This window comes from Meriones unguiculatus (assembly GCF_030254825.1).
Source record: "Meriones unguiculatus strain TT.TT164.6M chromosome 16 unlocalized genomic scaffold, Bangor_MerUng_6.1 Chr16_unordered_Scaffold_43, whole genome shotgun sequence".
Classification (NCBI taxonomy): Eukaryota; Metazoa; Chordata; class Mammalia; order Rodentia; family Muridae; genus Meriones; species Meriones unguiculatus.
In genome coordinates, this window is record NW_026843701.1 from 1,258,867 (window position 1) to 1,286,542 (window position 27,676).

The 27,676-nt window shown below is 43.4% G+C and overlaps 1 protein-coding gene across 1 annotated transcript in view; it reads left to right on the forward strand.

Moving 5' to 3' along the window:
* Positions 1 to 943: 943 nt before the first annotated feature.
* LOC132651434 (sperm motility kinase X-like) overlaps positions 944 to 27,676 on the forward strand; it is a 150,566-nt gene continuing 123,833 nt past the window's right edge. The window contains exon 1 of the mRNA XM_060376637.1: positions 944 to 2,446. Coding sequence (XP_060232620.1) covers positions 944 to 2,446 — 1,503 coding nt within the window. The remainder of the gene's footprint in view (positions 2,447 to 27,676) is intronic.

Here is a 27,676-nt window from a genome sequence, read left to right on the forward strand (position 1 = left end):
TGTTGGTGTTTCAGCTGTCACTAAGGGAGGAAGGTCACAGGAATGTGAGTGGAAGTGTGCCTTGAAGGACTGGGTGCTAGAGCATGTAGATGCCTGGAAGAGTGGAGCTTAAGCACAGGTCGGGGTGCTGTCACAATTCATGGATGCAGTTCACAAGTGCAGTTGCCCAGAATGCCTCAGGGGCCCACAGGCCTTTTCTTCTGTTCTAGAGGCATTCAGATGTGTCTGGGTTGCAACATCTTGGCTCCAAGAATTGTTTGCCTGGACTCCACAAATAGACCCACAGAATAGGGGCTTCGATGTCAAGAATGTTGTCCCAAGGATTCCTATGTTTCCCACAGTTGGGATTGAGTGTGAGGGTTCCTATGTCTGGCTGCTAGCATGGAGGGACCTGGGTTCTTCCTGTTCTCTGCTCTCAGATTTGGGCTAGCATGACCAAATGAATGTGTAGGAAATGAGTCAGTGGTGTCTTCCTGACCTGGGGTTATTGGCCTCTGCATTCTCAGTCACTGAGCAGGGAGGCCTCTGCTTGGGCCAGTGAATGTGCAGGGTGTCAAACATTTGTCACTATCAGACCGCAGAGATGTACAAGGGTGACCTGGAAGCAAATTGCCCAGACTCACTGGTTGTCCCCTCTCTCCCAGGAGGCCTCCAAGTCAGTGTTCTGACTTCAGCTGCTCCTCCACTCAACAGTTTCGCGGTATCGGATCATCTGCCCCTCAGGCTTGGCAGGAGCTGATCTCGGCCATCTTGGACTCCTCCAGGTACTTCTTTAGGGGTTTCGTTTATTCTTATTTTTCTTTGCGTCTGGAAGTCATTGTAAGTTGTATATTATCTCTCCATTTCTTCACATAGAAATTGAAAGAGATAAACTTTCCACCTAGACCAACTTTTAATTGATTTTAATCTGCTTTTGTCAGCTGGTGTTGGCCTGGCAAGGGTCATGCAACTTAACAGCAAGGCAGGAGAGGAGGAGACAATGCAGCTGCACCTGGAGGCCAGCGCCTCTGAAGAGGAAACGCTTACAGATTATTACAGAGTACTCAGGACCCTTGGCAAGGGGAGCTTTGCTGAGGTCAAGCTGGCCTGCCACCTCCACACAGAGGTGCATGTAGCTGTCAAGATCCTGAAAAAAGGAAACAATAAAACTGAAATTGAAATCATAAAGGTGCTAGAGCACCCAAACATCATTAAGCTGTTCCACATCATCAATACCAGAGAACACACCTATATGGTGATGGAACATGCTGCTCACGGAGACCTGGTGAGCCATATTGAGAAGGTGGGATGTCTGCAGGAGAAGCAGGCCCAGCACATCTTCACACAGTTGGTGTGTGCAGTTCACTACTGCCATAACAATGGCATTGCTCACAGGGACATCAAACTAGACAACATACTGCTGGATGGCAAAGGGAACATCAAACTGTGTGACTTTGGCCTGGCCATCAGAGTCACAGATGGAGAGATGGTGTTAGGGTTCTGTGGCACTGTTGAATATTGTGCTCCAGAGCTATTCACTGACAGAGAATATGATGCAAAGGCAGCTGACATCTGGAGCATGGGAGTTGTTTTATATACAATTGTGACAGCACAGTTCCCATTCAATGCATACACCTATTCAGACATGAAGGAGGAGATGCTGAGTCCCACTCTCTTCATTCCTGCCACACTTTCAGAAAACATCGCAAACCTCATTGTGCAGTTGTTGACTATGGAGCCTGGGCAGAGGCCAAAGATAGGTGACATTAAGCAGCATCAGTGGCTCAAGGACAGGGAAGAATTTTGGAAACTCCCATCATCCTCAGCAACACACGGTAACAACCCAAGTCCCAGCATTGTGGTGACTATGTGGGACATGGGCTACCGTCCCAAAGATATTTGTGACTGTATTCGTAAGAAAAATTTTAATAACATAATGGCCACCTATTTAATCCTAAAACATGGTCACCACACTGACCATCCTGTTAAGGCCATACAGGGCGGTGTTGCCATGTCCCCAGCACGTGCTCTCACCTCTCTTCTTCCTCTGAGGGCAATGAGTGAGCCTGCACTTTCTACATTGACCTGTCTGCCTGAACACCACATACACAATGAGAATCGGTCAAGGAACAAGGGAAGCAGGAAGCTGAGCATGCCTACCACCCTGTGCTTGCAGCAGTATGGGGTCAACCTACCTAAACTTGTCCCCAGGTGTGCTCCCAAGGTTACTTATCTTGTGAGCAAAACTGTGAAAAGTAACATTATGTGCAAAGGGGTCTCTTCAAGATGCCCATCCCAACAGGGCGTCTCTTCGGTACAGTCTTTTTCCCAGGAGGCCCTCCACAAACTAAACATCCCTTCAAATAGTTCTTACACTCTGAGTACACCACCTGCAAGTAAATCCAGAGAGTCACCTCAGCGTGTTACCAGCAGTGCCACCAATGGAACCCAGAGACCTTCCCTTCAGGCAACAACCAAGGAAAACTTTAAATGTGTCCCACCCAAAGGAGGAAGTACACACTTTTCCAGGAATCTATCCCAAGGCTGGAAGAGGGTTAAGAAGAGAATTTGGAACTGTATGCAGACATTGTGCTGCTGCCTACCAGTCTCAAAAAGGAGCCATATTTCTCAGAAAGAAGTAGTACCACGTAAAGTTGAAGGCAAGAGAGTGACATACTCTATTGGACTTCTGTGATTCTTAATGTGGATATATTCTAAAGTCTCTTGGAACCAACACACAATAATTATTTGTATGCAAATTAGACAATCTTATTTTTAGAGGAGCAATCTCACATCACCATCACCTCAGAGAAAACCAAACTTGTTACCTGAAAATGAACAGCAGAGGATGAAAAGCAGAGGTGGCAGAGACAGCAGGAATGAGTCGGATAAAGGTGGAAAGATTCAGAGGGGATGAAAGTTTCAGTGGAGGGTCAAAAAAAAAAAAGAAAAAAAGAACAGTGAGGGAGGGGAAGAGCCACTGAAGCACTGAAGAAATAATGGCACAGTGTGATAAGAACAGGCAAGGGTAAGTGTATGTTTCTAAGCCCCTAAGAGCATCCCTTCCATATGACTTTATCTCTTTAAGTGATAAGCCTATATGCAGGTTGAGACATGGGATGGGACTTTTCCTTTTGTGTGAAACAGCAGAAGCAGTATCCCTGCAGGAACTCCAGATGTCAGTGTGCCCACTTAACCCAGCCCAGAGGAGTCAAGCACAGGAAGAAGCAAGCCATCTACCAAAGGTTTCTCCACAGGAAAGTATAGGTAACAAGGGATATGTCCCATGACTAGCTTCTATAGCATCATTATGAGAGTGTGGCCTTGTGCCAAAATCATGCCCAAGGCTGCCCAGGAATGAGGACTCCCTATGGGCCAAACATCATAGAACTTCTTCATCAGTGCTCATTCATTGGTCTTTCCCTTCATTCAGGGTCTGGTCCAAGGGAGATGTTTCCCCTCACTGGGTAGAGATGAATCACCTCTTTCTTCCACCTCCCTGCCCTAATACAGTGTTTCCCGCTTACCTCATATCCCTGTGTCCCTCCAACACAGGAGACACAGTCTCACTGCTGATGGTGAAAGGACCTTTTCGTGGGGAGTCTTATCATAACCCTATCTGTCTCTTAAGAGGAAGTGCCAGCAAGCTGGAAGGAAATGGGCATCACTTTGGATGGAATGCGGGAATGTTGCTCTGCTTTGGAAGGTGGGTATTTCTTGCCTGTCCTAGAACATGGTGGACACCTGGCTTAGTCTGTAGACTTGGAACTACATTTTATTCCTGTCCCACTTTAGGGGTCATGTCTAGACAGAGCCTTGATAATCAGAGTAGGGGCATTTAGCCAAGCTATCTACTTGAGTGTCCAACTATGAGAGTTATCTTCAGTGTTGTTGTGGACACCTACCAGGCAGATTTCCTACTCTCTGCAGTGAAGAAGGTCCACTTGGAAGGGCTTGAATGCCAGGGCTCATCTGAGGTCCTCACATGGCTGAGGCATCACTGAGACCACTAAGTTTACCTCCATTGTATGAGAGATGGTTCTGTGATCTGGTCCAACCATGAAACTGGTCTGGAGGTAATGAATATGAGGATGCTTTGTTCATGATGCAAATGAACAAAGGGGTAGTGACAGACAGCTGAAGTGTGGATTCAGAGGCATCTTGTGACAAGCTGCACACCTCTCCTCTCTGACCACTGTCGCAAACTATTATAGAAGAACAGTTTCTGCCATAGAGGGTGAACATGTTAAACTTCTTTGGGATAACACTTGTTTCCACAAGCCACCTGTTTAGTCTGTAATGGACTGAAGAACCATGAGCTCAAGGATGCACACAGCCTGCGAGGAAAACCAGCCCAGAGCCAGTGAGCTTCTTACTCATGTAGCCATAGGTGCAATACATCAGTGGGGGATTACTAAGGCACTGAAACCAGGCCTGTGAAAAGGGAACATGTGTGCTGTGGCTAGGTCAGTGAGTCCCAGGACAGACAGTCCAAGGGAATCATTAGCTCAAGACCCAGGTGATGGTCTCTAAGATGGTGAATCACAGTGAAAACATGATGTCACTTGGGTCTGATGGGGACTTTTGTATTTCTGTTACTCAGTGAGGGGTGTTGCTCCTTATAGCTTTTGACCTGTTGGAATAGAAGTCTGCTGAGGACCAGCCCTACACACAGCACCTCTATCTTTCACTGCCTGCCTGATAGAGGAAGCATGAGCAGGGCACTTAGTACAGATAGTTGTAACAGGAACTTCACACACATCATTTCTAAGCTGTTCACAGGCATTCACCTCACAGAAGACAAACCTGAGTCCTTGAGATACCTTATACCTTTCTACCCAGTGAGCCTTTTGACCCAGCCACAGTGATCAATGTGGGTGGGACATTGGAGTCTCAGAAGTCACCTCCAGATCTTTTGTTGGTCACCCTTTCTCTCCTTGTATAGGTTCTTTTGTAGATGTCCTGTTGTGGAAGCTTATTTTCACCATGAATGTGAATCCTGTCTCATGTGGACAAGGGTAAGTGAGATGGGGTTCATATATTGGAATGCCTATATTTAACCACATTGGTGAGAAACTGGTTTTCCTCCTGAGCCCGACTCAGGGAAAGTGTCTAGACTTCAATGAGGAAATCATTTCCTGCAGGAAGAGGTCCCTGAAGAAAACCTAATGATGTCACCATGGTGAAAGTCACAGTGCAAGATAATGGGCCTCATCCCTGCCACATTAGTCCCTGAATTCCACCCAAAATATACCTGCCATTATCTACCAAGGTTACTGGTATTGGGCATGGGGAATGTGGAACTCTTGATCAACTTCTTCATTGTTCCATTATGTTCCTTTTCTTGTAGGCCCCAGGCCACATCCTGAAGTATGTTCCCAGTGAATTCTTGGCCTGAGGACCTTCCTACTCAGCACTAGTGCCAGTGATACAGGAGATCACCTCAGAACCTCCAGCTCTAAAAGGAGACTAGCATATCATTGCCTGTGCTCTAGAGGAGGGCAGATGCTCCACACAGCCTCAGGAGGACACATTGTGAAGGACAAGGAAACAGATTCTATTCCTTCATCCCCCCAGCATCCTCCCTTCTCAACAAGATCTGAGGATAACAGGAGGACCCCTTGGGAAAGCCTCCCAGTAGATGTGTTAATGCTGAATCCCCACCCCATTTTAATATTATTCGGATTTCAGTAGTTCACAAAGGTCACTTATGTCTATCTATCCTCACAAATGATCCCAGAAACACGCCTGAGCAGAAGAAAGTGTCTCAGCAGAGCCTAGCAATGTGAATGTTCACTTTGAATCTCTTTTGACCACTAGAACAGGTTTCTTGAGAAGGGCAGTGTCTATTATCCCTTGTCCCAGACCACCACTAACATGAAGATGGACTGGAAGTCATCTGGGTGGAGCAGCTCACACTGAAGGATTCTACTTAACTTCTGAGGTATTTAACCTAATTTACATAAACTGGCATTCAGAACATTTGACACTTGTCAGTAGACATCCAAAGCCATTTCCCATAGTTGCTCTTCTTAACGTGAGAGAACGTTGTAGGTCATCTATAGACTCAACCAAATCCAGTCTGATGACCAAATATGAAATGTAAGAACCAGCACGGCCTAAACCTAGAAGAGATGGCAGGGGGCAGAAGAGATTCATCAAGACCCTGTACTTCTTCCAGCACTCCACACAAAGCCACAGTGATACAGAAAGTGCTAGAGGGAAGGAACAGAGACGGGACACTAAAAATCTACCACAAAGCCCAGCACCAGACCCACCTAAATCACACTAAGTGATGTTGTCAAAGTCACCCAGGGATATCAAGGCAGAGAAAATGGTCTGTCCACAAATGGACACAGTTCAGGTATGGAAAAACAAACAACTGGAAAGCTACTGAAAAATGAACACCACCAATGTTACAGTTGCCCATCCAAAAAGACAAATGCATAACATTCATGTCAAAGAGACAAAAGAAACCTACAGAACAATGACATTGTCAATAGGAACATTCCCTAGCAAGTTAGCACAGAGAAGATGGACTGTGGATATGGGAGCTCTGAGGCCACTAAATGAGAAAAACAGAAGTTGGACCCTGGCTTGAGCAGATACTTCTTTAGGGCATCTAGAGGGAGCCTGGCCCTTGCCACATCCTGGAGCCACAAATCCCTGTCCTATACCAAGATAGTGTTGCTCCCTATCAGCACCAAGAAAATGTCCTGGCAGACAGGCAGAGGTGTTCTCCACCACTCTTGTCTACTCCAGGCTACTCCCTTAGCCTTTCCCAAGACTACTACATGAGGATGTGGGATAGGAACAAAAGGGTCACTACCCAAGGCTGGTGGTCACTTCCAGCTCTGACTGTTTGCTTTGCTTTTGATTCCCAAATACCTACACAGTAGAAGGATGAGAGTGAGCATGAGAAAGACATGGTACGTGCTGTAGCTTGTGAATTTCCATGCTGCTGCTCCTGGAAACCAGGAAGCCTAGAGCTGCACAGGCCTCATCACTTCTCCATACACACTGCTAGTTATCAAACCATGGAAAAGACACTGCCCTCCTGCAGCCCCACAAAAGCTGCAAGGCAGCAGGCTGAGCTAGACACTTCACAGCCTCAACAAGGCTATGTGTAAGGCCAGGATGGAGACTTACAACATACACCAAGTAAACCTGTAGAGATTAGGCCTTGACTGAGACTTTTATCCACTCATATGCACACATTTTCCAAAACTCCACACACAGGTCTGGATGATTGTTTCTCTTCCACTCTATTCAACATACATCAGTTAGTCAAGATTTGGCACATGTTTTCCCAACTGCTCTCTCAAACAGCACAGGCAGAAGTAAGCCCTGCTTGATGTTCCCTATCTTGACACCACTTACTCAAATGCAGGTGCATGCGCTCATGTTAGAACTGGCTGAACACTTCCCTACAAAGCCCCATTTACCTTCCTCTACGGCTGCCTTGCTGCTTACCAACCATGCAGCTCTACATATACTGTGTGCCCGCTGTTTTTAGAGCAATCTAGCAAAACCACACACTGAGCCTCTACTCAGGCCCAACTGGACATGAAGGCCACCTTATTTCCTTGCTAAGCTAAGGGCCATACTAGACAATCCCCTGCCACAGCCATGCAGGGCATGTTGGGTGGAAGCAGAGCAAATGATGTGAAGTTTCTGATGCCAAGCAGTGTCTATGGAGTGGAGTTGAGGTCGGAGCATAGAAGAAAGAGAAAATTTTCAGGAGAAAATGGCCTGAGAAACACCCATTGTAAGTGTCAGCGCATGTGTGGATGTAGCAGCCAAGATAGGGATGTTAAGCAGACCAATGACTACTTGTTTATATTAGTGTTATCAAGGGTGTGTCCATCAGGGCCTGATATCAGAAGTTTAAAAGGGGAAAAAGCCAGGGATGTGTTCAGAAAATTCGGGAAAACTACTGTGTATTTTGGGTGGATGTGGAGGAGGTGGGCCATGTAACAGAGCCTTACAGCAGGTACAACATGTGAGTTGAAGAATGGCTGGTGCATAATATGTGTGTGGCTTTAAGTGTACCACAGGGCCAGGTACCTAGCAGTGGATGTAACAGAGGTAGCAGGATCAGTCTTGCCCTGATATTTAGAAATGTGAGTTTATATGTTGTAGATAGTGTGTTTGGGTAGATGTTTTGCAGGGCCTGATAACTTTATCTGCATCATCAATGGGTCTAACTGGACATGATGAAGAGCAGTGTATATTGTGTGGCTGTGGGGTGGGAGGCTGTTGGTTTGATGTATGGTGTGATGAGCATGCTATCTACCACATTATGTGGACTGGAGAGGGGATGTGCACTTGCATCTGATGATAACACTGTAATGTCTGGGTCAGTGGGGTGGGGTGAGTAGCAGAGCCTGATCCCTACAAACTTCCATATGTTAGGCATAACCCTCGCCCTGTTAACGCCTTCCATACATTGTTAATCTAAAGCTAGGAAGATCACCCATTATCCACAGGATAGAATTCTCTAGGGATCAGGCCTGGAACAACACCTAGACAACACCTCTTCTGCTCTCCCACCACCAAGGTAAGGTATCAGACTCTGCTAGACATCCCTCCAACCACAACATCAACTGAGATTCAATGAAAGGCATCAGACCCTGTTGGACACTCTACTTCCTCTCAATAAAACACATTTTCTGTTTGGTTCAAACACTCCTGGAATCCTCCTGCTCTGACATACAACAATAGGTATAATGCAGTGCTGGACACCACACCCATACACCTCATTTCCATTGCTAGCTCTTGGGGCCTGCTGAACAACCTACATAAACTTGTGCATACACATACATATACACACACACACACACACACACACACCATACATTTCTTTGTGTTGGGGCATGCATGACTTCCCACCAAACAACACATGGACTGTTAGGTATCATGTCTTACTCTATAAACCCTCACGCATTATTCATATTTATCCCAAGACATTAGATTCGGAATATCCCCCTCCTAACACCACATCAACTACTATTTTGCAGACTATGCAAGATCGTCTCTTACAACTGAACCCAAAATACATGCCTAGTTATTGGTCCCCGCTTGCCTCTCACACTACTGAAGATGTACACGCACTGCTGTTTGCAGGCCGCAGTGCAATGTGCTACTGTGTGAGTATCAGGGCCTGCTGGATACCGCATCACATCAACAATTACAAACCTGAGGACATGCTGGGCATTCCGACACTCCACAACCATTTCTACAGTGCCAGCTGGAGGCTCTGAGGCAAACATGCCACCCTGCAGCTTCCTCACTTACACAGCTAGGTCTAAGGCTCTGGTGACACCCACCATGCCTTACACTCTCTGAAGTGTCAGGCACTATTGGACATCACATCCGCCTCTTACCAGACCTTGAAGGACACCAGTTCTTCCATAAGCTAACATAAACCTAGTGGGTATTAGGTGCAGCTGGACACCCTCTTCTTCCCTGTTCCTCTCTGTCATCCAGTGTTATTCATCAAAGTTGTTGAACTCACCACCACACCTGTGATCACACATCCATTTCTAGGTATGTGGATCTGCTTGACCTCCTAACCCTCATAAATCACTAACTATCAGACCATGCTGGGAGCTTCTCCTTCTGCCATGCATCTCAAAATTTTAAGAGCATTGCTGGATGTCCTTCTGCTGATGACAAACCTACACTGCTCAGCACCAGGTTCTGCTGGAATTCTCTCCTAATGCCATCTAATGTGCTGTGTATCAGGCTCCACTGCTAGATACCAGGCCACACTGAACACTATGCCATTCCTAAACTGCAGTGACATGTAAATGCTGTGGATCAGGTTCACTTGAACACCACTCTTCTAGCCCACACGACATGCTAGGTGTTGTACAAGCTTGACAACCACTTGCCCCAATATACACTACTGGCCAACAACACTGCAATATTTAAGGCTCTGCTAGATACCCCTGACCCTGAAACATGCAAGATTCTAGGCATCAGGCCCTCAGTGCCACTCTGTGCACATTGTACTCATGCACACAATATTAAGCTTCAAGGTATAACACCACCATTCTGTTGCCTAGAAAGTAGCAGGGGGTGTTAGTGTCAATGAAAATTAGCACTCCTTCTGGACATCAATACAGGTATAGGAAGAGAAGCTTGTTATACAAGTCCTGTTGTCAGGAATTGTGTACAGTTTAGAACTGGGGAGTCCTGAAGGAGCTGATACATAGTAGTGCATAAGGGCCCAGCCATTTCTCCAGCAAGGCCTGAAACCAAACAGTGCATTTAAGGCTGTGGTGGCAGGGGAAGGAGTGTCCAGGGGACCTGATGACTAGCATTGCAGGGGACTGTTGGCAGCAGGGTGGGGGTATCTAGTAAGGCCTCTACATGGTGCAGCTCCTCACACTGAGATGACTCTGTGTGGGAGCAGCTGGGAAATGCCCTGGAGGGTCATGAACACAGCAGGTTATGATAAGTGGGAGCCGTCAGTTGCTGCCTAGGTCAAAAAGACTCAACACACATCAAGTTTCTGTAGGGTACCAGGTGTCCATCCCTTCATGTGAAGCAGTGGTGTTGCTGTTTTAAAGAGCTCTGTGTGTTTGTGTGTGTGCACATGTGTATGTCTATGTATGTGTGTGTGCACGTGTGTATGTAGTGAAGGCTTAGAGAGTGTGCTTCACTCTTGTTACCTAGCAATGAATGTGAGGCTGAGATGGGGTGCACTTGGATAGAAATGTAGTTTGAAAGCAGCAGTCAATGTGGGGTTGTTGGTTAAGGTGTCTTTATGGTCTGACATCAGCAGTAAATCTAGGTTTCAGACGCAGGGGAAGGGAATGCAGCAAGCCTTTATATAAAGCAGAGTGTTGCAAAAACATGTGCCCCCAGGGCATACCATGAGGTTCAGGAGTGCTGTCTGCTCCCTTGAAAAGCCCCACATAGAACTATAGGTGTGTCCCAGGTGATTGCAGCCCCTCCCCTGTAATGCCACATACACTAGTAAGTCCCTGCTGTATACCAACCTGCTACCCACCACACAGTGCTCAGTCCAAGTGCACAATTCCCACCTCTGGCACCAGTGTGCACACACTGCTGGGAATCGGGCCCTGCTGGACACATGGCCCTACACATCACTGCAGCTCCACATACAATGGTTTATATTAAGACTGTTGTATCTCCCATTCAGTGCTGGGTGAAAGAAAGGGGGACACTACTGGTTGGAACACTAGGTCCCTTTCAAGATTTCTTGATGACAGTTCCTGCTAGTGTCCCCTCCCCTACAGCCACAGCCCCACAATCACATATACAGTGAGGTGTCAGGTGCCCCACCCCACAGCCAAAGACTCAACACACAGGTTTCAGGTACTGTTAGGTTTCCAGCCCATTTTCAGCCAAAGGTTTAAGTCAGATCCTCCTAGGTATAACCCTACAGCTAATGCCCCATCTACACAGCCAACTGTCAGGTCCTTCCCCTACCTACAGTCCACACACACACACACACACACACACTCCAGGGTCTGCTAGTTATAACACCCTAATCAAAGTTTCACATTCAATGCTGTGGTTCAGCTCCTGCTAAGTAACCTTCTCCACAGACAGCCCCACATAATACATATATGTCTAGGTGCCATATCCTGCTAGTTATTCCCTCTCCTATAGCCAATCTACCACACACATATCTATCTAAGCACATATGCCCCTACATACTTCCTAAAATTATCTAGCAGGTGCATGCCCACTAGACAGCTAATTTCCTAGAACGAAAGTTCAACACACACCTCTCAGTGTTAGGTTTTGCTAGGTAATCCTTAGCCCACGTCCAAAGCCCCATATACACAGCATAGATGACTAACTGTTATTGTCTTAATTTTATTTCACATCCAACACTCCAAGCATGGATAGGTGTTGGGTCAAGCAAGGTGGCCCCTATTTAGCTGGACAAAATCATGCCTTTCGCATGTGAGGGGTTACAGCAAAACATCACATGCCCTCTCACAAGCCAACCTTGGCAAACCATCACATGCCCAGCTTGCAGCAAAACATCACCTGACAAAATTCAGTCTTCAAAGAAAGCAGAAATTACCACTTCAAGGTATCCCTCCCCTTGGAGCTGAAGCCCAATACACAGGGCTGGGTCTTAGGGGCTGCTAGGTACTACCTCTACCATTGCCAATCCTTCCCCCACTCACACAGACACATGACTAGGTTTCATATGCTATGTTTCTGCTCCATTAATGCCAAAGCCCAACCCCAACCCAGATAACAGGACCTTCAATGAAGAGCCCCCCTACAGTCAAAGGCACCATTTGTGTCTGTGTCAGATCATACTTGTTAACACCTCCCCTATAGCAAAGCTCTATATACACATGTAAGGCTAGGTGTTACCTCAGGCTAGGTATACCCTTCACCATAGCCAGTGCCACACATGCACTTAAGATTTATGTTAGGTCCTTCTCTCTGTCCCCTAGCAGACAACCAAACCCATGAACACACACACATGTACTCATAAACATGTTTACTAGCAAAAGCCATGAAAACACATACATGTATGCACACATGCACTCATACACTGGACTATACTTCAGGTCCAGACATTTTCCCCTCACAGGCAAAGCCTCAACCAGTGTATGGCTAAGGACTAGGTTTGCTAAATACCTACATCCAATTCCACTCAGCAGATGGGTGTCAGGTCCTGCAAGGTTCCTCCTCCTAGAAAGGCAAAAAAAAATACACAGAGTGATGTCTGAGGACCTGCTGAGTTTCCAATTCTGAATAACAAAATTCCACAACATAAATACAGAGTGTGGGGGAGGAGAGAGAGAAAGAAAGCTGTCAGGTACAGTATGTATCATAACCCTAGTCAAGGCTGTCCTCTAATACACTCAATCACATACACACTGCTAGGTATGAAGTCCTGAATATTATCTCCTCACAGACAAAGCTTATTTTCACATATATGTGTAGGTGACAAGTCCTTCAATATATCTCATAACCTACACTTAAAGCCACATATATGGCTATGTATCAGTTCCTGATCATTTCACTCAAATACACAATCAAATCCAGGGTATATAGCCTTGAATATATACCAAGCTATAGGTGTCAGGGCCTCCTTGATTCTGACTTCTGTACAGCAAAGTCCCAAATATATAAACACTCTTGTTCTCTCCCATTCTCTCTCTGCCTCTCCTTCTATTCCTCTCTCTTCTTCCTTTCTACTTCTTACACACAAAGCACTAGGTATCATCACCATAACCTAAACACAGACAGACAGACACACACTACTAAATATCAGGTACTGAATTTCTCCCTCACAGACAAAGCTTAAATACACATATATGGTTAGGTGGCAAGTCCTTCTCTATATCACAACTCTACACTGAAAGCCACGCATACGGCCATGAATCATTTTCTGGTAAGTTTCCTCAAATTCACAGCCAAATCTAGGATATATAGACTGAATATTCTCACAGGGCTAGGTTTCAGGGCCTCCTTGATTCACACTTCCTTACAGCAAATCCCAATATATATGAATTTCTGTCTCTGTCTCAATCTCTCTCCCTCTCTCCATCACCAATCCTCCTCCTCTCCTTTATCTAAACCTCACACAGAGCACTAAGTATCATCACCTGCAAGGAACCTCTTTTCCTACAGACAGAGCCACCCCCCTCGCTTTAATTAGATGTCAAGCCAAGCTAGGTATTGCCTGCCAGTTTTACAGAGAAACAGCCATACATGCTTGATTTTGCTTGGTTCCCTTTCTCCTGAAGTGAAAGCAAAACTTAAACATACAAGTCTACCTGTCATGTCCTGCTACATAATCCTTCTCCATCAATCTAAGCCATATATATAAGTACCCAGCTAGGAGTTCCACCCTGCTACATCTCCCCTCCATTACAACATAACCCCCGTAATCAGAACAAGCCACATGTCAGGTTCTGCTTTTTAGCTCTTATGTTTCAGCCATGATCTACAGACACACACATAGCTAGGTGACAGGTCTTGCCAGACATGTCCTTTCCCTACTGCCATAGCCTAACATATAATACTCTGAGTATCATCTCCTGCTGTGCATCTTCTAGCCTTCAGCCACATGTCACCACACACTGCTAAGTTTCAGGTCATGCAAATTACAAACATTCCTACATGAAAAAGCCCATACAGTCATAAACATAAACAAGCAAACAAGCAAACACAGAGAGAGAGAGAGAGAGAGAGAGAGAGAGAGAGAGAGAGAGAGAGAGAGAGAGCTAGGTACCAGGTTATACTAGGTATCCCCTCTTCTACAGATGAAGCCCCATAGGCAGGCCTAATTTTTAAATCCTGTGAGGCATGCCCTTTCTTAGGAATAGACAATACACACAGGACTAGGTTTCAGATCCTGCTAGCTACCTCCTCCCCTAATGCAAAGCTAAATTCAGAAACATTGCTGGTTGACAAGTACTGCTCCACACTTCCCACACCAATGATCAAATGCTAGGTACAAACAAACACACACCCTTGCACATATGCAAATACATACATGGTTGTGTCTTGCCCTTGAAGTTAATTCATCCCCTACAAGCAAAACTCTCCAAAATGGGCTACTTGTGTACTCTGCTTGATACAATCAACATCCACTTTTTCTCTGGTCTCACCCTCCCTGTCTCCCTTCTCTTTTTCTCTTTACTATACACAACTATATATCAATTCCTGGCAGGTATTATACTCTATAACTAAAATGCCACAGAGGAATCCTGTTGCACGTCATTATGAGTTTCCCCTGTCCTGTAGTCAAAGCCTCTAATATACACACCTAGAATTTACTCCTGCACAGCCAAAGCCACATATACACATACAGATCAAGGGATCCAGGCCTGCTGCATAGGTTCTCCCCTACAACAAAAGTTCCTCTAACAAGGATGTTGTCAAGCCCTGCTAAGTAACCCAACCACTCTCTGTTCCTCCATTGCTCATACCCACTCCAAAGACTGGGAACTAGGAACTGAAGATGTAAAGAACTGGCAGCATCTGTCTTTCTAGATCTGGGTTATACATTTACCCAGAAAATGGCTCACAAAGAAAGATGGTTAAAGATGGTGCTAAGCCCCTGAAACTAGGCTTATGATGTTGCAGTTGCTGTAAGGTTATAGGACTCGTTTGCTGGATGGATGACTAAAGCTTGATGAGGGATCCTAGCCCACTTGGGTAGTTCCAACCTTCCAGTTGGGCCTGTGTTGCATAAGTAAACCAAGCAAGCCATAAAGAGGAAGCCGATAGCCTTGTTTTCAGTGTCTGCTCCTGCTTAAACTCCTGCCCTAACTACCATAAATGGTAGAAGTGCATCAGGTCAAATAACCTCTTTTCTGCACACATTAATTGTTGTCATGATGTCTGTCAGCAATAGAAATTACACTAGGACAATATCACAAGAGTGACATCATTGTTGGGATCCTATTGCCTCCACCTCCTAAGAGTCAGGATACAACTATGTACTGCAGCACTAAATTGATAATTAGAACTTCTCAGATGAGATAGATGTCACAGAAAACATAAGTCAACATCTAGGAAAACAGAGAGGTGAGTATATGGTTAATGAAGTTAATCATAGCAAGTATCTTCAAGCAGATGAGCTAGAGATATTTAAGAGTGAAAATGAGAAATGTGGTGCAAGAAGTATACAGGGATGTGGAGGAGGAAACTTTGACTTCATTTTTAATGCAGTGAGAAGACACCAGAGGATGGGAACAGAAGAGTGACAGCATCTGACTTGGAAAGTCAGACATGGAACACACATGTGAGGGCAACATTGATTACAGTGACATCAGTTTAGGCAGCTTATAGAAATGTGGTGATGCTCTGGCTTGTTCTACATCAAAGTTCAATCCCAAAGTGAATGTACCACCTACATTTGGTGTGAGGTGCTTCATTAGGTCAGAATATATATGCTTTATTAGCTACATGAGCATGCTTACATGCGTGTGTGTATGCAGATACCCTGATCATGAGCTCAGAGGATGTGTACCCTTCTGAATCTGCCCACAAAATACATCCTGGAGTATGGTTTGTGAGATCAGAATGGATATCACTCCTACATCATTCCATATCACCTCACCTCTTCCACCTACAAACAAGCACCAGTTTTTTTTTGTTTTGTTTTGTTTGTTTGTTTTTTCCTGCAAAACTGAAATCCAGGCACCACACACCTAAGAACATCTAAGAACATCCAACCAAGAATCACCAAGCATCAACCAAAGCACTGAAGACAATTTTGTCAAAAAGAATTAACTAAATCCAGATGAGCAAGCCCAATACAAAATCAGAAGTAATATGAGAAATACAAGAGAACCTGGCCCCTCCACTACATGATTAGTTCCAAAGTAATGCCCAACTGCAAGTGTCACTTAAAAACTTCAAGACAAAGTATGGAATGACTTTATCATGTCATTCTTTTTTCTAAAGAACTTTATTTTTTCTAAAGTAGTAAAAAAATCTCTTGATTGTTCTTTATGGAATTAATAACAGAGTTAAAAGAACCTTATGAAAGTAGAATGTAACAAAAAGACATAAGTACTAGAGGAAAACAATGCTAGAAAGACATGCATGGTATGTACTCACTTTTAAGTGGATATTAGCCATACAGAACAGATAAGCATGCTACAATCTATAATCAACAAACACAAAGAAGCTTCCTAACAAGGAGGACAAAGGAATGCTGTTTAAATCTCACACAGGGGAAATAAAACAGATATCTGGAGTATGTGGAGAAGGCAACTCAATGGGAAAGGGGGTAGGAAAAGGAATGGGGATGGGGGTCAGGCGTGGGGGATGCAGGACTAGGAGAGAGAAAGGAAATCGGTGCGGGGAGCATCTCTTGGGTGAGGGGGGCACCCAGCAGTCCACATTTGTAGAATTCTTGTGGTGCAGTTTCTTCTCCTGTAGAATCTCATGGCCAAAATCAATAAAAGGCTGGACTTTGAATGAACAATCATCAGTCACAAGGGCAGTGGATCTCAAGTAGGGAAGGAGGATGAGGCTTTATATGGCTGCCATTTCTATGTTTCCATTGAAGTGGCAGTGGATAGAAAGAAAAGGTGAGGAAGTGGTACCTCTGAAGAACTCAGAGTGTGATGGCTATTCTTGGTTGTCAATATACTGTATTGGAATTAACTACAATCCAATCAACTAGGATACTCTTGAGGGATTTTTTTTTTCATATGTAATGGGAAGACCCACTCTAATCCTGATCTTTGAAGAGGACAGATATGCCTCTATTCCAGGTCTTTTGAGGTCAGAAATGAGACATTTAATCTGGAAATAAGCATGAGGGACATGGAAGAAGGAATGTTTCTTATTCTACCTGAATCCTCTTACTCAAGCTGTGTTATTACCATGATGCACCCTGCTGTTCTCGCACAGTAAGCACTTATTCAGGAAAATGAGATATTTGGGACCATGGATTTTCCTGACACTACACATCCCATCAGTCCCAGCAGCAAGAAACCACTGGCTGTTTCCAGCCTTTTTGCCGTGCCCTTCCCCACCAGACGTTCAGCTGGATGTCCTCCCTCAGAGATGGCTAAATGATTCACCTCTCTTTAAACACTTGGACCACAAAGAATTATATTTGCATATTTGGGTATTTGTCTTTTTCTCTGTCTATTAATGTGAGACTTTGTAATTTACAAAGTAAGCCATCTATGCTCCCGAGTATAACTGTCTGTGTAGTTTAGCTTTTATAAATTGGTGTAGAATTTCTCTTCCAAAATGAAAATGTATGAATATTTACAAACTGAGGTGGAAGAATCTCCTGTATAGTTTCTTTTTTTTATTTTTTATTTTTTTTATCAGTTAGATTTTATTAACTCTGTATCCCAGCCATGTCCCAATCCCTCATTCCCTCCCAGTCCCTCCCTCCCTCCCTCATCTCCACCGTGCCCCTTTCCAAGTCCACTAATAGGGGGGACCTCCTCCCCATTCATCTGATCCTGTTTTATCAGGTATCTTCAGGACTGGCTGCAAAGCCCTCCTCTGTGACCTAACAGGACTGCTCCTCCCTTCAGGGGTGGGGAGACCAAAGAGCCAGTCATTGAGTTCCTGTTAGAAATAGTCCCTGTTCCCCTCACTTTGGGAAACCAATTGGTTACTGAGCTACCACAGGCTACATCTGAGTGGAGGTTCTAGGTTATATCCATACATGGTCCTTGGTTGAATGTCAGTCTCAGAAAAGACCCTGTGCCCAGATATATTTGGTCGTTGTGGAGCTCCTATCCTTTCCCCATCAGACTAACTCCCCTTCTTTCTTATGATTCCCTGTACTCTGCCAAAGGTTTGGTCATGAGTCTTTGCTTTGAAAACACTGCTAGTTAGAGTCTATCAGATGCGCTCAGTAGACTCCTGTCATACGGCTTCATCCCAGGCATGCAAGGGTGGTTCAACATACGGAAATCCTGTATAGTTTCTGAAATGTGTGCTGTTCTTTGCAAGGGTTTCTTTCTTCTTAGAGAAATAAATTAACTCATGAATTTTTCTTTAATCTGTGGATATTTTTGCTCTCTGTTTCAATCACTGACTTCATCAGGAATTCATCTTCATAGACAGCTGCAGAAATTGCATGGCTGCATTTTCTTCAAATATTAGCCATTTGTGAAATGCCATGTATTTCAGTCTTGATGTAAAGAAATGCTTTGATTTGCTACTTTCTTGTACAGAACATAGGTGTTGGGAAGGTAGCTATTTGTTTATGTTTATACAGACTTGTCTGCATATGTGCACATGGGGCTGCAAGAGATATAAGCCTTGAGTGTGCCAGGCTCTTTGATTTTTTTTAAATTAAAATCATACACAAGCACAAAAAGCAGAGGGTTGTGCTGCTCTATGCCTGTGGAGTCATAAGATAATTAGTGAGAGTTGGTTCTCTGTTTCAGCTGTGTGAATTCCTGAGGACTTAACTAAGACCATCAGGCTGGGGTCCAGACTCCTTTACCTGCTAAGCCATATCACTAGCCATTGTCAGCCTGGGATTATCTTATGTAGAACAGGATGCTCTAAATCTCAGGGATTCACGTGTCTCTACCTTCTGAGTGCTGGGTTATAGGTGTGCAATACAATACCTGGCTTCAGGAATTATATAGGGTCACTGGAAAATCCTTCTAATCATTTAGAAAAGAAATTACCCCAGTGCCACAGCCACCTTTTTAATTTGGCAGTATAGGGGACTGACATCCACCAGTGTGCTACAGCTCCTGCTCTCCAGGTCCTGTCTAGGTGAGAAGATGATGATATCCTCACTATCCCATTCTTTGAAGCTAGCCTTTCATAAATACCCAAATCCAGGAAAGGGCAGAAACAACAATGTGTATGTGTCATGAGCACAAATGAAAAGCTGAGAGCAATCAGTTCATTGTCAAGGTGTGGCTCAGGCAAGTCTGTCATTCCAGGACTTGGGGGACATAGGAAGAAAGGTCAAGTGTTGAAGCCTAGCTTAATAGCAGCCTTTAGGAACTCTCAAACAAACAAAGAAATAAAACCACCACTAAAATACACTTAGTGCAGGTATAAAAAGGAACCACACCTGGGACTCCAGGTTTGCACAAGGAGTAAGCTATAGCCAGGTTTCCTTGCCCTTCTTCTCTCTGTGTCCAGTCACAAGCATGCCAGAGGGCTTCTGATGCCTGGACAGGCATGCCATGAGAAGATGAGGTTGGAGCATGAAAGATAAGAGACCTGCTGAGGACCCTGGTATTGCCAGGTAGATTGAGGGAAGGGAGCAGGAGAACTTTTGTCCACATCGGCACAATAATTTGGGTGATATACTCACATATAGAAAAATAAATATATATATATATAAGAATGCATTCTATTTGACAAGTGGTATGCCACACTTAGAAACTGTCTAAAGAATCAGAGTTCTGCACAATGTCTAAACAACATAAACAGTGCACCTTTCACCATGAAATTCCAGCATTTTATTAATTCTTGCATATGTTAGGTGCTGCCTACAACATGCATATTTATCTAGAGGTTACAAGTCCATAGCAGATAATAATAATCCTAAAATAGTATTACTATGAACATAGTTAAACAATGCTGTTGTTTTAAAAAGACTAATCATTCTACAACACACTTAGCATTGGCCCATCAGTCTGGCCCTGTGAATCATCCCCAGGACACTGCCCTCAGTGTCCCTGTCAACTCTCCTTGCAGGTTCAGGATTGCTGGGATGCAAACCAGGCATGGGGACAGGTGGAAGCAGAGACTTTGCCTTCCTAGGCTATACTGCATCTGAAAACCAACTGTGAGAAGGACCCATGACTCAGACACACTGGTCCATGAGGTCAGGAGAGGCCAGAAGCCTGGAAACTCAGCTTCATCTCACCCTCTGCTCCAGGTGAGGTGAGCCACATTCAAGCCTGCCACCTCATCTCCTTCACAGGACCACACCTCCTCGAGAACCATAAATTGCCTCCTTGGCCAGCCATTCCCCTGGCATATAGCCACACCTCTGAAAGGACCCCACCACAGGCTCACAGACCCTACCTCCAACTGTCAAGGAAGCATGGCCCATGTAGGCTTCTGCCAAACTTCATGGAATGTTCTGGGATATCACTCTCAAAAAAATCCTCACTCCTGGTGCATCCTTTCCTCCAGATCTTAGCCAACACCAGGTATATGGCACTTTTCCTAAGCATACTGGTCACCAGGAGATTAAGAATCAACTAAATGTCTCCAGCTTGTCACAGAGGTGGCCCTGACCATGGTTCTTGACAAGGTAGGCTTCTGCAAGGATATGAGGTGACTCTAGCTGAGATTCCTAGTAGCAGGGGACATGGAGACTGAAGAGGACACCCTTTTACTAGACAGTACTCCTGGGGAGGGTGGCAAATATCAACCCACCCACTAAAACTTTGACCCCAAATTTACCCTGCCTATAACAAGTGCATGAATATAAATAAACCAGAGATTGAGTAATGTCCCAGCAATGCCTGGTCCAACCCGAGACTATTCCATGGGGTAGAGCCAGCCTCTGACACTGTTATCAATACTCTGCTATGCTTACATACTGGAACTCAGCATAGCTGTCCTCCGAGAGGCTCAACCCAGCACTGGATTGAAGCAGATATTGAGACCCACAGCCAAATATAGGGGGAAGCCCAGGAAGTCTTGTGGAAGACTCTGGAGAAGGATAAAAGGACTCAGAGGAAACAGGAGCTCCACAAAAAGACCAACATAGAGAACTAGCCAGGGTCTTGATGGGAGGGTTGTGGAGACTAAAGCACAAACCAAGACCCATTTATGGACTGGACCTAGGCGCCTTACACAGATGTAGCCAATGGGCATCTCTGTTTTCATGTGGGTACCTAGTAAGGGGAACAAAGGCTGTATCTGACATAGACTCTGTTGCCTATTTTTTTGTTCACAGTTCCTATGTGGGAAGTGGCCAACGCCTCTTCCAAGAAGTTTATCATGAAAGTTTACTGTCATTGGCCAGCCACAATATGAAAGTAATTTCTGAATAGGTTGCTTCTTGGTGAATCTTATGTGGACAGAGACAAGAAGCAGCCTGTTTAGGGGTGAATGCAAGTTTAGGTTTGTGGGTATTGAGTGGGGAAGACTTTTGGTTGCACTGCACTTCAAATAAGCCAGGACTCTGGAAGGAGGAAGAGTGTCCTGTTGCTTTTTGCCAGTAAGTTAGGAATCCATCATCAGTTGCTGCTCTTAGTGAGAGAGTTAGTCTCAAGAATATACAGAGTTCTGCACTAACTTGGATTGCCTTGTTACTGTATTACGGTATTACCATGGTCATGTGTCCCTATATAAAGCATGTGAGGAACCATTTACTGCAGAAGAATATAGAATTTGAGTTTGTGCCTTGGGAGTACAAGTCTGCTCTTCTTCCTTTCCTGGTCTTGCAGGGATATCAGTAGGGCTCTAGAAATACCTTTTGCACTGACTGATAGTTTCTTGTATTCGTGTGTAGCAAAGAAGGAAAACTGTCAATGGAGAAACCTGGGGCCACAGAAACATGAATTAGGATGGAATCCACAAAATTCTAGAAGAACCAGCAATGTGACTGGACATGGCTGTGTTCAATGAGTGCATGCTCTTTCACTATCATAATCCACCCCTCTACTTGCAGAATACAGACGTGTCCATGAGGCACTGAGTCACCTGAGTATTATACATAGAGTCTTGTTTGTAACCTAAGGACAAAGGAATACTCCCAAGAGCAGTGCACACACCAATCCTGATCATATCTTTCTCACCTTCCTGAAGATAAGATCTATTGCAATCTCTACAAGTACCTAGGTTTCAGGTTCTTCACAGAAACACACTGTTAGAGTATGTAGCATACACTTCCATTGCATGAGGAAGAAAACAGTAGACCACATAAGGGGGGGGGGGGGACTCGGTAACTCTTTTGGGGAGAAAGAATAAGTGCTCATAGCACTGTTTACATTCTAAGACAGGCTATATCCATGATGCACTGTGAAATCAAAGGTTAGAATTTGAAATTCACAAGTCAACTCAAAAGCTCTCTCCCATGGCCTTACTTTTTCTTCTCAGCTTTCCTGGTTCTTTTTGTTTGTTTGTTTTTGTTTTTTGTTTCAGATGTCCCTCCACTCACCCATTCAGAGTTTCAGATCCTGTGCTGCTCAGATATGGTGAGTACTGGTGGCTTCCATCCTGGACTCCCTGTAATGCATTTTCTTAATTGGTGATTGCATCAGGTGGGGGGGGCACCAATTCTGGTTGGGGCCATCCATGAACAGGTGATCGTGAATTCTATAAGAAAGCAGAATGAGCAAGCTACAAGGAGCAAGCCAGTAAGCAGCACCCCTCAGTGGCATCAGCTCCTGCCTCCACTTTTCTGCCTGTTCCAGTTCTGTCTTCCTTCAACAATGAACTGAGATGTGGAAGTGTAAGTCAAATAAGCACTTTCCTCCCCAGCTGATCTTTGACCATGGTGTTTCATAGCAGCAATAGAAACCCGAACTAAGACACTGTGTGAGAAATGATTTGTAGTTTTTGATATGCAAATATCACACGTTTTTTTTTCTATTATGTCTTTATGATTCTTATCAGGATCAATTTACTTTCTTTACTTTTCTTTCTTGCTTGCTTGCTTGCTTTTTTTCTTTATTTTTATTTTTTTGAGATGAGCTTTCTCTGTGTAGCCTTGGCTGTCTTAGACTTGCTTTGTAGACCAGGCTGGCACCCAGCTTTTTATTTTTTTAATAAATTTTAAAATTGAAATATAATATTACTTTATCTGTTCCCTCCAGCATCTCCCATGTTTCTTCCTCTCAACCTCATATCTTCCCCTCATTTCATTTCAAATGGATAGGCTCCTTTTTGTTGCTAAACACACACACACACACACACACACACACACACACACACACACACACAGAAAGAGAGTCATTCACTCACATTAATCTCCTCTATAGGATTAACCACTTTTCTTCTTTTTCCAAGATTTTCTTTCTTTCTTAGAATTGGACTATATTACCTCAAGATTTGCTTCTTCAAATAGTGTCAAAGAAGGTATTCAATGGGCTACTTAAAGGTATAGATTAAGGATTTCAACTATACTGAGGAACTTTTAAGCCATTTTTTTCACATATTATTTATTCTCTTTCTATTTTGATATAGTATCATAAAATCTCTAAATCTCTATTACATTTCTTTAATCTTTTATTCTATCTGTCCTACAGTTGAGTAATTTCTATTGACTTATCTTCTAAGTGATTCTTTTGTCTGCCATCTTGAGTATCCATGGCAACCCTTCCAGTGACTTGTTTTTAGTTATCCTTCAGCTCAATTCCAGAGCTTCCACTTGATTTTTTTTTTAAGACAACCAACATAACTTTGGCCACCAGATTTTTGACAAAGAAGTCAAAAGTACATACTGGAGAAAAGGCAGCCACGTCACCAAATGATGCTTAAACATTTGGTGTCTCCCCTTAGAAAAATGAAAGCAAATCGTTTTCTTTCATATCCTAGGTTCAGATAGATAAAAAACCTCAACATTAAACCTGAAACTCTGGAACTGCTAGAGAAAAAGACAGGGAGTCCTCCAGACAATGTAAGCACAGATAAAGACATTCTCAGTAGCTTTCTCAGTGCTCAGTAAATAAAGCCAGTATTTGACAAGTGAGATCTCATGAAACTAAAAAGCCTCTGTGCAACACAGGAAACAGTCATGTGGAACATATTTCAGATCAGGATTAAACTTTTGCTAGCTATACATTTGTCAGAGGATTAATAAGAAGATTATACAAAATCTCATTTAAAAAATAAACATAAGAAGTGTCTTCCATGAACAAAGTCATCTCTCTCTCTCTTTTTCTTTGGGTGGAGAGAAGATTAATATTGTTGCCTGAACATAGTGCCCAGCTCAGACCTTCATAGGACAGGGTGAAAGGGAAAGAGGCAACACCTGTCATCAGCTGCCACAGAAGGTAGGAGAGAAGCCCATAAAGATAAAAGTTCCCAACTAGTACTCCAGAGCCATGTCTTGCTGCTGCTTAACATGATTTCTCCCCACTGTCAAGCTCATGGTCTCTGAAATAATAAACAAGCCTCCAATTAAATGCACATTTTAAAAATAAGCATGGTATCTTTTCACAGCAATAAGAACAGTAACTATGACAGGTCCTTATAGGGAGTCTGCCACTATTGTTTTGTTAAATAGTCACAGTGTTAAACTGCACTCCAAATATTTATATTTCTATAATAGTGATGTTCTCAAATCTGGGGTCAGAGGGCCCCTCAGAGACTGTGCACCAACCAAGGACCGTACATAGAAGACCTATGTCCCCTGCTACAATGTGGCAAATAAGCAACTTGGGCTCCATGTGGGTTCCCTAGTAAAAGGAGCAGGGGCTGTCTCTGACATGGACTCTGTTGCCTGCTTTTCGATCACTTCTTCCTTGCCAGGCCACAGAGGAAGAAGATGCAGTCAGTCCTGATGAGACTTGATAGGATAGGGTCAGTTGGAGGGGGAGGCAGGCTTTCCCCTTCTGAGGACTAGGGAAAGAGAATGGGGTGAAGAGGGAGGGAGGATGGGACTGGTATGAGAACAGGGAGGAAACTATGTTTAGGATGTAAAGCGAATAAATTAAAAAAAATAAATTTGAGTAAAAAAATGAACAATGTTATTCTCATCGAGGTCAGAGAAGCTTTTGTTTTGAATGGGTAATGTTTAATGCACAGACTCATAACTGGTCAATATGCTAAGAACAAGAAACTGTTGAGATATCAGGCATATACAGTATTCCTCCAAGACATAAGAGAGGAGACAGAAAGAATGTAAAGAATGTGCATGGATGTGACATAGTTGATGCATCATGAATGCACAGCAGCAGTGACTACTTTCACAAGACTGGATGAATCAACACTCTTTCCTGAATAGATGTAGAGTTTGTCAGAGGATCTCTATAGTAGAGAAACAATAATCAGTTAAAATTTGCAAGGAGAGAAGCCCTATTTTCCTCAGTGATGTAGCCACTGGCATATTGACCCCATTCAAGGAAGTAACTCTCACCCATTCTCACTGAGGAAACTCTAATTCAATCTAGTATGTCACATAAAACACAGACATGAAAGTATACAAAGAGATCTAGGAATAACAAAGATTTTACATGCCCTGGGAAGAGTGTAAGAATGGTAATGAGGGGGTGAAGACTTTAATTAAAGAACATATATATTACTATAAAAATGGGGGGGGGACACTGGAGAGGTGGCTCAGAGGTTAAAAGCACTGGATGTTCTCCCAAAAGTTCATTTCCCAGAAACCACATGGTGACTCATAACCATCTATAATGTGATCTGTTACCCTCTTCTGGCATGCAGGCAGAATACTGTATGAATAGTAATAAAAATAAATAAATCTTAAAAACAAAAGAAAGAAAGAGGACATGAAGTTGGGGGACACAGAAGGAGAATATAGGTAGATCTGGGAGAAAGTAGAAGGGAACATGATCAAAATACATTGTATGAAATTCTCAAAACAATAATTAAAAAAGAAAAATATCAACAAAAAATTCATTTCTTAACATCAAGGAAAGAGAAAAAAACACCCTGAAAAAATCTCCACTGGAAAAAGGTATTGTTGATACTTTTCATCTTTTTCTTCAGTTCTTTGAACACACATTCTGTGGTGGTTTGAATGAGAATGGCCCTCATAAGTTTATGTATATGATTACATGGTTTCCCAGTTTGTGAGACTGTTTGGGCTGGATTAGGTGGTAGGTCCCTGTTGTAGAAGTTACGACACTGGTGGTGGGCTTTCAAAAGTCTATGTCAATTTCAGTTTCCCCATCTCTGTCTGTTTTGCTCTCTGCCTGCAACCTGAAGATCAGAGATTACGCTCATTTTTTTCTTTCATCCTAGCAACCTCCCCTTTTACAATTATCGTGAAAGTAGGAAAGAGGAATGAAGGCAAGTATTTAAATAACATTTTTTTATGTGTGAACATCTATGAAGTGTAGTGATTTCTTCAACATGGTGTAAATAATTTATCTCCAGATACGTAACCCACTAGCCTCACTATTTCACTTCTTACCCCTTAATCTCTCCTGGATTTCCCTTAGCATAAATTCCCAAAGTTCAATCTCTTCATCAATGAATTAGCTTTTTGTTTCTACACTGAATTGCCCAAGATAGATTATTCAAAAGAGAAAGAGGTCTTCTTGGGCTGGCTTTGAACTTCTGCTGAGGGGGGCCCAACATAGCAAGAGAATGATGTCCAGTGAACAAGGGCATCTTGAGCCAAGAAAGAGAGAAACTGAGAGACTGGGTCTCTTTCCTTTTTTGAGGAAAAGTCTTCAGTGATCTATGGACTTCCTCCTGGTTCTCGCCTCTTCTAGTACCTCCTAATAGTTGACACCCTGGAAACCAGGTTTTTACCTATGGAGATTTTGGGGCACTGACTCACACCATAGCAAGGCGTCTCACATAATTTCTTATCTTTTAATTTATACTGTCAGGTTGTCATCTAAAGAAACAATCAATTTTAAGCTCCATTAATAATTCATTTTACTACATTTATTACTCAGTAACTTAATATTAAAATGTTACTAGGAAAATTGTTTGTTAATTGATATTGCAGTTAACTTTTAAATATTTTCATCCAACTTAAATTTCTCTTTTATAATTTTCACAACAGAGATTAATATTTTATTGATACTTGGAATTTTATTCTGGTTGGCTACATCATCTTCTTTTACATGAAACTTGACAACTGTCTGTCAAGATTAATAACACCAGGTTTTCTCAGTTTTTTTTACAATATTGTTTTAGTATTTGTGTACTAAATTTTTACTACTTAGTATTAATGATTGAAATATTTTCTTCTTAAGTTTGACTAAATATTCAGTTAATTTTGTCTACATTTTAGTTATCTACTATCATTTGTTATTCCACATTTAAGTGTATAACTACATTTTTTCCATTTTTTTTAATTCTTCATCAATTACACTTTATTCATTCTGCATCCCCCCATAAGCCCCTCCTTCCTCCCCTCCCAATCCCACCCTCCCCCCTCCCTCTGCATGCATGCTGCTCCCCAAGTCCACTGATAGGGGGGGTTCTCCTCTCCTTTCTGATCTTAATCTATCAGTTCAAATCAAAAGTGGCTGCATTGTCCTCTACTATGGCTTGGTAAGGCTGCTCCCCCCAGGGGGAGGTGATCAAAGAGCAGGCCAATCAGTTCATGTCAGAGGCA